The 12,556-nt window shown below is 30.9% G+C and overlaps 1 protein-coding gene across 7 annotated transcripts in view; it reads left to right on the forward strand.

Annotated features, from left to right (window-relative positions):
* Positions 1-12,556, forward strand: part of LOC115875628 (collagen alpha-1(XVIII) chain-like) — a 955,759-nt gene that overhangs the window by 452,326 nt on the left and 490,877 nt on the right. For all 7 annotated transcript variants that reach the window (XM_030891132.1, XM_030891136.1, XM_030891133.1 and 4 more), the window contains exon 4: positions 3,851-4,140. In XM_030891132.1, coding sequence (XP_030746992.1) covers positions 3,851-4,140 — 290 coding nt within the window. The remainder of the gene's footprint in view (positions 1-3,850; positions 4,141-12,556) is intronic.

Consider the following 12,556-nt stretch of genomic DNA (forward strand, 5'->3'; position numbering starts at 1 on the left):
AATAATCTTAAATGTAAAATCTAAAATAAATAATCTTAAATGTAAAATAATTTAATGAAAATAAAAAAATGGTATTTTTTGTTTTCTAAAACAAAATTAAGATTTATGCCCACTTGCACCGTTCGTATAAACTTTGTTTACAGGCTAAACAGTGATTAACTATACATATTTTATTATAGTTAATCACTGTTTAGCCTTTAAACAAAGTTTATACAAACGGTGCAAGTGGGCATTAAAGTTTTAATGGCCAAAAAAACAAAAACAAAAAGAAAATTGATAATTTTAATATTCCTTGTTGCCACCTCTAGCCCTTATGCAAGCTTCTATCCGCGCTGGCATGCTTCTTATTAAATTATCAATGTTGTCTTGGGGTATGTTTTCCCATTCTGCTAATGCTGCATCAATAAGCTGTGCAAGATTTCCTGGATTAACCTTTTTTTCGACGAGTTCGAACACTTCTTTTGAGCTGGTCCCACAAGTGTTATATAGGGTTTAGATCTGGTGAATTGGTAACAATGGAGTTTTTGCTCCCAGTATAATACCTCCCCAGAACATTACAGTTCCTCCTTTATATCTTGGTAGAAATTTGGCAGCCTGAAGTCTCGCTCGTCGTCCTGGAGCTCTGAGAACCCGAATTCGATGGTTATCTGATCTTAGGTGAATTCTGTTCTCATCCGAAAAAAAGAACATTTTGTCAATTCTCAGTTGTTCAGTTTTGATGTTGAAGGCATCAATTTAGCCGGTCAATTTTATTTTGCCGGGATAACTGTGGGATCCGTAACTCTCTCCTACTGTAAAACCTTCGAGCACGAAACTTTTTTCTTATCGTTTCAACTGAAACGTTCACACCTGTAGCTGTGAGAAGTTGTCTTTGTAGCTCTGGATGAGAAACGTTGGGATTTATTCTAGCAATTTGGCACACAAGGCGGTCTTGTTGTTAAGTTGTGACTCTTTGACGACTTTGTCTGGGCTTATCCTTGTGTGTTCCTAATTCCAAGTACCTTGCATATGTTTTCGATACAACACCCTGATTAACGCCTACTATCTCTACTACGTCTCTTTGGAGCATTCTTTGTTCGGCGAGAGCGATAATTCTTCCGCTCTGTACATCTGTTAATCCAACATAAGGCATTTTTTATTTTTTTGGATCGAATAAACATTATCAGACAATCGTGATTTTACTACTGAACACAAAATTTAAAAGAAAATAAATCGCCGGCAGTTGTTTATTCTTTATTATTATGTTTTTTTACAACAAAAAGCCTTATCTTAAAGTTGTATACCAATTTTTATCCTTGCAAGGAATTTAGTCAGAAATAAAAAGTGATTCCATATAAGTTTGGTTGTGTATATTATCCTCTAAAATGCTTCCTGAAGAACTTACATCCCTCGAAAGGCTAAATAAAAATAAAATACTTTGTTTATCTTAAGAACATTGGTACACCATTTTTTCCGAAATTTGGTACTATTACACACATTTCAATGCCAAAGTGAATGGCGATTGTAAAATATAACAGTAACAGCCCTGAAATGGTACTTTCCGTTAGGGTAGAAAGTACTACTCGTGGTACTTTTTTTATTCTTGTAGATACAGTAATTTTAACAAATGATATAAAAAGCTAGAACTTTTTGCATAAAATAGGTGCTCTTTGTTTAGTTCGAAAAGGTGAACGGTTTTCGAGACATTTGCGTTTAAAGATACGATGTATCGATTTTAGTATTAGTGAAATGATAAAATGTAAAGAAATTGTAAGTAAATTAACCCACAGATTTCGCTAATGCTAAAGTCGATGCATCGGAACCTTTAAATGCAAATATCTTGAAAACCGGTCACTGTTTCGAACTAAACGAAAAGCACCTTTTTACGTAAAAAGTCCTAGCTTTAATTTTTATTTATTAAAATTACTGTATATATAAGGATACAAGAAGTACCACCAGTAGTACTCTCTGCCCTAATGGAAAGGGCTCTTTCAGGGCTGTTACAGAATTTTACACTATCGCCAATCGCTTTGGCATGTAAAATGTGTGTAAGAGTACCAAATTTCAAGAAAAAACGGTTTACCAAATGTTCTTAAAAATAAAATATAAAATTTTTATTTAACCTTTCGAGGGCTGTAATTTCTTCGGGAAGCATTTTACTTACCTACTGCCATTACTCGCTGATGATTATTTACTGGTTACGCAGGGCGTTTCCTATCACGAGCTTTTTAGGGAATATTTAGGGAAGCATTTTAGGGAATATGAGAAGGACTTTTTGTTTTATTTTGATCTGTAGAATCACCCACCTAAGTGAGATACATTATTTTATGGCACCTTGTATATAAAAAATTATATGTGTATTTGGTAATTGAATCTTCGAAAATTAATAGAATTAAACTTAGAAAAAAATACTTTTTCTTAGAATTAAACTTAGAAAAAAGTTTGGTTAAAACCAAACCAAAAATATGGACAAGATTCTTACTCCTTCTTCCGCTCGCTAAATAGAAAGAAACTGCGTCACAATGTTCAACCTGTTTAGTTGTTAATTTTAATCAATTAATCTTCTTTTTAATCCATCAAAATTTGTTGGTGATGTTTTAAATTTTTTGATTAAAAAACATTAATTTAATACACAAATAATTTATATATTTTTTTAATAAATAGTATTATTTCAAAATTATTGTTATTTTGTGTAATCACGTTTTATAATTTTAATTCAAACTTTTTATGAACGAAATATTCTAACAAAGGCAAAAATAATTGACAAATTACATTTGCTGGTGTAATCAAATGGCTGGAGTTGATTTACTAAGCGCCATTGTCTGCCAAAGTTTAATTTAATAAAACCAGATTTGCAGATCTATTTATATATTTCGAAATTTTAAACATATTTATAATTAAGTTAAATTTATGTTTATACAATAAAAAATGTATTTTAAATGAAAGAGACTCTCTATTTTAAGCTCAGATGATCTTTATATATAGGGTGAGTCTTCAATAAGTGCCCGCTTCGATATAAAGATAAAACATCTAATATTTCTCTCATTCTTAGAAATAGGTGCCCCTAACTTTGTATCGTTGAAAAAGGTTAAACGCCAGCATTTTTTTATGTACATAGCCAACTATGATTTCCAGTTAAAAAATTATATTTTTCATTATTTGTGACAAAAAGAGCAAGCATAGAAAAAAACTGACTACGCACTGGATTGTGCTTAAAAAAGTGCCTTAAGAACGTTTTTACAGAATCTTATTATTCCGCAAAATAAAAAAGTTGTAAGCAATTTTCAAAATGGTAAAAAATTCAAGAATAACCCGTATCTCAGTTGGCAGTGAAAATATCAACAGACGGTTTACGCCATTAAACGTGTCTCAGAAATCGAGCCCATGACATCTCTATCGGTTTTGCTCTATCTAGCCAGGAAATAGGTTTTCTCTGTTAAAACAGACCAATTTCGACCACCCTGTACATATTTTTGGGGTTGATATATTTCGATTTCACGTTGAGATTTTATGAGATTTTTTTACAAAAAGAAATTAAAATATAGATAGAAGGTTAAATATATAAAATCAAAAACAGAATAAATCCAGTGGATCTCAATTTTTTTTTGGTAATTTCAATGATTTTTTGATTTTCAAAGCAAAATAACGGCTATGTTGGACATATTTGAAAAACGGTAAAAAAATATGTTGCTTTATCAAGACTTATCAGCTTTGAAATTATTGTTACTTATTTAAGACTGACCATGTATTTGTGGCAAAGAATTATATTATTAAACACACAAATCTCGTTTCCGCGTTTAAGAATTCTTGCCTGGATAAATTGTAGCCTAGTTGTTTTATATAATAAATAAGTACTTTTTTCATTTTTTAGGTGTTCGAATAGGACCAGAGAATGGAACATTTACAGTATTATCCCTATTCTACACTGACTACGTTGCAGAGGTAAACTCTCAGATTATAGCCAATTTTACAGTGCCAAAGTTCACCAACAAATGGACGAAGTTCGCGTTCAGAGTCACTCTGGAAAATATAACTTTATTTTTTAATTGTACCGAAGCAGACACGGTATCGGTGCAGAGGAAGCCATTAGAGTTAGTGTTTGATTCTGCCTCGACACTATATTTGGCACAAGCTGGGCCGATAATAGGGGAACCATATGAGGTGAGTGGCATTTTGTGTATAATTATAATTTTACGATGAATACAAAAAGTTTAAACCACATTTAAGTTTCTTTATCTGATTTTCTATTTTGTATTCAAAAATTTTCAGCCAGATCTGTATGAAATTTTACCGACAAAACAAAATTAAAACCAGAAAGATATTAGAAATTTGTCTTTATATAAGTTTATTTTATATAATTACCAATAAGACTTTTATTTATTACGTAGTAGTAATACTACTTGACATAAATTATATATTAACTATTTAAGTTCATAGTAAATGTTAAGCCGATTTTAAAAAGACATGCTTTCGTTAATTTTAAAATGCAAATTTTAAAGGACGACTATCCGTTCCATTCTAGATTGTGAAACTGTAGTCAGCATAATAAAAATAGGTGCACTATTATATTTGGAGAACGACAAAATGTTGTAAAACAAATTTATGACACCACTAATACATAAATACCTTTTGTCAGTTTTGGATTTTTCGTTGGTTTCTACAAAATTTCCTTAAAAAGGAAGCCAACATATCAATTAGTGGAGATTATATTATTCCCGCGATTCTTAAATATTTTTTTCCAAATAAAAATTAACACGCTCAAGTATGCCCAGGTGATGTTTTTTCCAACTTTGTGACTCCCATTTCCTTATGTCATACTTAAATTTGTTACAGAGTTATTTCTGAAGGACTTATTATAAATAAAAAATCAAATTGCCACCCCTGCGTACGGCTACTCGTATTGTTCAGAGAGCTGGGTTGTATAGGTTCGATTCTATTTTACTAAAGAAAGACTAAAAGAATTGGGCGCCAGGCAAGATACAGAGAAAAAAACACAGTCGTAGTTGCTTAAAATTAATGACGATATTTAGTCAGGATGAATCCTAATGATGGTAGTTAACATTGTGGAACTTTGATAAGTTATGGTAGCAATATTTGTCAGATATGTCAAAATGTCGATTGCGTTAAGTGAAAAGGATTATAGAAAAATATATTAAGGGAAATTAAAACAACTTTCGTTGCACGTCATCAATGACACCATGCGTCGTCTTATGGAGTTTGCTGGTTGTCGTATTATGATGTGCAACCAAAGTTATTTTAATTTTTATAGTTAAATTGAAACTGTAAAATGTGTTGTTGGTAATGTAAAACATAAAGCTAGGCTTAGCTAATCGATATTATTTTTGTGCAATCTTGTCCTAAGCAGCGACAGCGTGAGATGGGGCCTGTATATCTACACTTTTCCGGCGTTCACTACTGGCCAAGACACCGACACTGGGGTCAGGAAGAAAAGGCCATCTCGAAAAAATACAGCCACAAACTACAGACTAATATTATCCTAAACATGCCTATGAGAAACCAGTAGGCTTAAATTTTTATGGGACGTACCATTGTCTTCCGCGGAGTAAGACCCTAAAAACATGAAGGTTAGCATTCTTGTTAAAAAAGAGTCTAAACTCACCTCGAGATATTTAGAAGGTTTCCATGGTAAATACATCCGCCCTTTCTTCTATTAGACATTCTGGGGTTTAAAAAAATCCCGCAAGGAAATGTGAGTCAACATCGTGCCAAATATCTTAGGTTAAGTGCCTGACTTTATCCTAAAATATATATCGAGAATAATGAATCTACAAAAAATGACATCTTACCTTTTTCGTTGAACTTCAACGAATTTAACAGATTTTTACAAGAAGATGAAATGGCCAAATTATAACCCAGACTTGTAATGGTAAGGATGTCGAAAAACAAAATTGTCTTCAAAATGACAATCGTGTGGCAGCACGACGATAGAATCAATGTTGCCAACTATAGAAAGTTAAAACCTGACAAAGTAGTTTAAAACTATCAGAGTTGGATCAAAAATTACCAATACTTGCAATCATTTACGAGATACCCCAGATCATAATAATATACACTCAAATGCAAAAAAAACGCAACGGAGAAATTTTTGGTCAAATTTAAAGTGTTATATTTTTGATATTTTTATGAATATTTTAGTAAACTGTATATAATTATATTAACTTTAATTCGTAAACTAAGTTTTTTATAAACTTTAGTATTTGGCATATTATACAGGCTTCATCGGGAGGTTGCTTTTTTACTCTAACTTTAAAACACCCTCTGCAATAATTTCGTGTGTAAATTTTTCTAAAATATAATTATACGGTCAGAACCATGACTGCTGAGCATTGAAGGTTTTTTGATTTATGTCAATACATGCTTTGGCTAATTTTTAAGAGCGAAATGAACTGATCATGATCAATTTGCAATTTTTGCAATTATCATTACTTTTTGATGTAATTTTTTAAATATGACGAAATGGTTTTGGTGACTATTGTCGTAACGTCATATTACGCTGCATTGGATACTCTATACTAAATTAAAAAAAAAACATTAAAAGTTAACAATACATTCCCGGTCTTAATAAATATTAATAACGATAGCAGAACTGACTATATTAGAGAAAACATCTGTAATACTCAAGTATACAAACAGAAAAAAAATTGTAAAAATACCTTTAAATTACTTTGTATTGCCTCCCTTGGCTGCTATAACTGCCTGTATACGTCCGTTCATACTGTCATTGAGGCTGTATATACCACATTGCGTTATACTTTTCTTTCTTCTTTAAAACCCAAGCGAAGTTTAGTTAATGAAGTTGGTACCGCCTAGCGACCACTAACCCTCCTGCCAAGCATTTCCCAAACGTCGAACATGATGAACCGTCTTGTCATATTGGAAAATAACTTCAAAAAGGAATGATAATTGAAAAAATTACAATTTCTTGGTGGCAAGTTCATTTCGCTCTTAAAAGTTAACAAAAGGGATGCATTGACATTATCCAAAGAAGAAAATACTCAGAAGACATGGTTCTGACCGTAAAATTATATTTTAGGAAATTTTACACACGAAATTATCGCACATGGTGTTTTAAAATTAGGGTAAAAAAAAACAACCCGATTAACCTTGTATAATATGCCAAATACTAAAATTTATAAAAAACTTAGTTGATATAATTATATAGAACTTGCTAAAAAATCATAGAAATAGAGCTAAAAATAACAAATAACACTAAATTTTTGACAAAAAATTTCTCCGTTGCGTTTTTTTGCATCTGAGATACTACTACTACTACTCTTATAGGCTGCTCTACATGCACCACATGTATATACAGGGTAGCCCGAACTGTGTTCCGGAAACATTGGCAGCATATTCTGCAGATAAAAATAAGTAAAAAAGTTCGTATAAATGTATGTTCTAAAATGCTTAGTTTCGGAGATACAGGGTGTAGAAGTTTTATTTCGATTTTTCTCCAAATAATTTATAAAATAACGGCATTATTTGAAAGAAAATTTGTGTCTGGGAGTTTTTTGACATGAAAAATTTGATTTTGATGTCAATATCAGTCCTACTTGTAGAGGGTGCCACCATATTTTTAACCGGTTTGAAGAATAATAACTTTTTGTCGGTACCTGTATAAAACTACTGAGTAAAAAAATATACGATGTTTTTACCCAAAAAGGGTATCTTGGTAAAAATCGCTACGAGTAATGGTTCTCGAGATATTTGAAATCGAAATTATCAATACCATTTGAGTCATCATTGACATGAATTAAACATGTTGACTAAAAAGTTATTAGACTCAAATAATAAATTTTAAATTTTATGGTGCCAAAAGTTCAACAGAAACTGTTTTATCACTTTGTTCACAGAAAAAATTATGATTAATATAAAAAAATAAAAATTTTCAAATTTATTATTTCACTCAAATAACTATCACTACTCAACGTAATTAAATTTTGTCAATAATAAAATGTATTTACTTCCGTTCTAAATATCTTCAGAACGGTTGCTCGTAGCGATTTTTACCAAGAGACGTTTTTTACGTAAAAAGTCACGAAAACAGGTACGGACGAAAAGTTATTAATCCTTAAAACAGTTAAAACACATGTAGATGGCGCCCCCTACAAATAGTCCTATTAAATACAATTCTAAAAAGTCCTATTGACAACAATTTTCATCCAAATATTGACGTTACTTCAGAAATCATCACCGAAACTAAGCAGTTTAGGACATACATTTATACGAACTGTTTTACTTATTTTTATCTGCAGAATGTGCTGCCGAAATTTCCGGTATACAGTTCGAACCACCCTGTATATATATAGACTTTTGTATGTTTGGGGTACATAACAGAAAGGTTTCTCCTCTTATATTATATTCCGCAGGGCTAGGATAAATACCAAAATCTGCACTCGAACTCTCCTACTATAGTAATGATTTGATTCATTTCGAAATGCGATAGTCGAACAGTTGTTCTATCCTGACTCGACTCGAACCGAGGTGAAAATTAATCCTTTATTTTCTGACCTTTTCTGCTCTCATCTCTCGCTCCCCGTAAATGGATCGCTCGTAAATTTTAATCGCTTCGAACGACAAGGCAAAGACCGACAACACCGCTACGAAAATCAATCTCTGGGGACTTTTATGCGACCTGTCAAAAGCACCAGATCGAAATATGCCGCGCAATAATTGAATTGGCGCGCGAATATTTTTCTAAATTTTCGATGCAAAGCGATTTCAGAACGAAAAAATCTTAATTGGAAAATCAAGTGCACTCGAGAGAAACACACCGGAAATGGTTTACTGTTTACAGACGCTTATTTCTAACTATTAATAGAAGTTTATTTTGCATTGTCAGATGTTTTCGCAATATACTGTATTTTTTAATACTATTAATATTATATTAAAAAAATATTTTTTATTGGCATATAGGCTTGGTGCATTCTCCGCCGGTGCTGCCACCATCGGAGAATATCGTAAACAACTGATATATACAAATACACTGGTTTAAATAGCGAGTATACGAAAAATTTATTATATAATTATTCTAAAAGTGTGAGAAAGTATAATTTGTGAAAATTCTAAAAATAAAAATAAGAAAGTAAATATTTTGATATCTTCAGAAGGTCTAACATGTATTATAATTTGTTATTCTAGCTAAAAAAACTTTTTAGATGAGTTCAACTCCGTCGGACGGAGCATACGCACCCATGTGAAGTTGTTCATATAAATTCATGGTACTTGCTCGAAGTCGCGGACGCTCCGTCGCGGACGGTCCACTTCATCTGAAAGCGCTGTTAATCACTAGGTAGTTGATTAAAAAAAGTATACCATTAATATTGCAAATTATATTTTACCCTCTTACAGCGCTTTCAGGTGGAGCCGAGCGTCCGTGATGGACCGTCCGCGACTTCGAGCAAGTACCATGAGTTTATATGAACAATTTCACATGGGTCGCGTATGCTCCATCCCGATGAGTTCGTCGACGGCTATGTTGAAAAAACACCCGCGCGGATGCTCCGCGCGGCCAGTCCGCTCAATCTGAAAGTGCTGTTATAGTTCTCGTATATGAGCCTTTTTTATGATTCTAAATAATTTTTAAGGTGTTAACTTTGAATTTAAGAGTGAAAGTCACTTAGAAAATTTTGGCATTTGGTCGCTAAAAATTATATAGATACCTAACTTTATACAAAGTTGTCTTTTTAGATACTGATTGAAGTAAAAAAGGAGAAAATAATTCGAAATGTTTAATAGTGCGACTTTATCGCACTTGTCTTAAAAAATAAAACCGTAAATAAACAGAAATAAGAGTAATTAGAGATATCCAATTAACACAATTCAGACTAACAACAATTTCTTAGTAACATAAAACTCCTAACCCCGAAAACTTTCTTTCTTTGCAATCCCGAATAAGAAAAGAGGATCTCATTATTGACTTAAAAGACTTTAAGAATTTCATTCGTTTTCATTCTTGCGTGGTAATTACAATTTAATTATTCATTTTGAAGAACCGGTTTCAATGGCTTAATCGTTCCATCAGCGGGGAATTTAGCCACCATTTTCTCCTCTCCAGAAATATTTGAATAATGCGTTTCTTTTCACAAACAATTTCAGAACGGAAATCTTTCCCTGTTTAGGTTTCATTAGAGGAAATGGATTCCGTTTCATATATTTTTGCGAAGAGATAATTATTAAGTTTATAAAATGAAAGATTTTTTTAAATACTGCATTAAACTTGCTATTTAAAAATTTCGGTTTTAATATCAAGTAAAAATTATAAATTATTATAGCTATAGAATTAAAATTATTATAATTTTTCTAAAAGAAATAAGTATAGTAATAATATAATTATTTTTCTTATTTGATTGAAGTGGTAAAACAAAAATCGTCAGTAAACGCTTTCCGGGTACCCTCTAGAGTAAACCTCTTAAATGACTGTCGCTTTTTTTGGAAATGTAGCACCATTTTTCTCACATAAATGCCAGAGAAAAAGTAATATCCAAACTTTTTAGAAATAAATAGCTAAACTCAGCTGATAATTTTGCAGTTTCTGCTCAATTTCTTTCCTCTAGCTACAAATAACGTAAAAGTTTTATTATGTATATATATTAAAAATTAAAATACATGCGAATCTTTAAGCATAATTTATGTATTTATAATATGTAGAAATATTTAAAGTACCATAAGGTACCGGTCATATATTTAATACGACTTAATTCTTTTATTTTAAATTTTTTTATATTAATTATCTTAAATTTTATTATATTTACTGAACAATCATCTCCTAATAATAAATTGTATGTAGCATTTAAGAATGCGTTAATTTTAAACTTTCCGCATTTGATATTTATACAGGTTGGCGTCTCATACGGCTCACATAGGCGCCTCACATTGCGTTTCTTATAGGCGCCACCCTGTATTAAAATGTTTTACATTTTACTTTGTAGACAGTGATTGATTTAGACAGTTAAACGGCCCTCCTTTTTTCACATAAATGTCAGATAGAAACTTATACTCAAAATTTTTACAAAAATCAGACAAGTACAACGGTCTTTTGTAGTTTTCGGCTCAATTTGTTTAATAAGTCCAGTTGCAAATATCATAGCAGTGGCACTTTAGAAACTTTAAAAATTAAAATATCTGCGAATCCTATCACTATATATTATGATGTAAGTATATTTAAACAATACTGTATCAAAATATATAATAAATTGATGAAAGTATTTTCAATTTTTCAGTAAATAAACAGAATTTGCTAGATAAAAAAATGTGCATATTAACTCGTATATTAAAACAATGAATCTAAGGAAGCTATACCTATTTATATATTTTGGCGCTATTATATATATATATATATATATATATATATATATATATATATATATATATATATATATATATATATATATATATATATATATATATATATATATATATATATATATATATATATATATATATATATATATATATATATATATATATATATATATATATTTGGTGCAATGAATTATAGAGATTATATGTTGGCACTTAGAGGAAAATGTTGGCCAAATATGAACCACTAAATCTACACAATCGTACCCGATATACATAAAATGGTTAATTAAAATAGCATGAAACAGCACAACAAAACATATAGGCTAGTGTAGGGAAGAAAAACTTTATTTTAATTAAAGTAAAATAAAGCTGAATATGATTAGAGATGAAAATTTCAGACCTAGAAATCTATGCCCAAGCCGCGTTTTTTGAACAATTGAAGGGATGGGACACTCCGCCTTAGGCGTCGTATCCCAAGCTTCCCTTCTCACAAAATAAAATCACTTTTAGCACCCATATCATACACTATTTTCTCTACAAACAAGTTTATGCTCGTATATATCAAGGTATTATTACATTTTACGTTAATGAATAATTCATAATATGTCATTTTAAAATCAAACTAATTATGAAGTTTATGGTTAATAGGGTAATTGTTATCGCTTCAGTGTTAAAAGTAAGTCACGTGACTTACTTTTAGCACAAGTGCTAAAAGTAAATGACTTTTACCATCAGTGACATAATGTCACTCAAACCACACTTTAGGCACTGACAGCATGCGTTAAAAATGACATTTTTACTGACGTTTGTAGAAAAAAACTATTATAAAGATTTTTTTTATTTCTTTTAAACAGAACAAATATACTAGTAATATAAATAATGTTATTGTTTGATTCAAGTTGTAGTAAGAAAATTGCCAGTAAAAGGTTTTGAGTTATTCTCCAGAGAGAAGCCTTTAAACGACCCTCCTTTTTTCACATAAATGTCAGATAGAAACTTATACTCAAAATTTATACAAAAATCAGACAAGTACAACAGTCTTTTGTAGTTTTCGGCTCAATTTGTTTAATAAATCCAATTGCAAATATCATAGCAGTGGCACTTTGGAAATTTTAAAAATTAAAATATCTGCGAATCATATCACTATATATTATGATGGAAGTTATAATTTATAGTTATTAAAATATTTAAATTCCTATAAAGTAATAATCTATAAAGTCCTATTAATAGTTATGTTATGATATATTTTAAAACA

Source organism: Sitophilus oryzae, unplaced genomic scaffold, assembly GCF_002938485.1.
Source record: "Sitophilus oryzae breed Bouriz unplaced genomic scaffold, Soryzae_2.0 scaffold_1393_pilon_pilon, whole genome shotgun sequence".
NCBI classification, from domain to species: Eukaryota; Metazoa; Arthropoda; class Insecta; order Coleoptera; family Curculionidae; genus Sitophilus; species Sitophilus oryzae.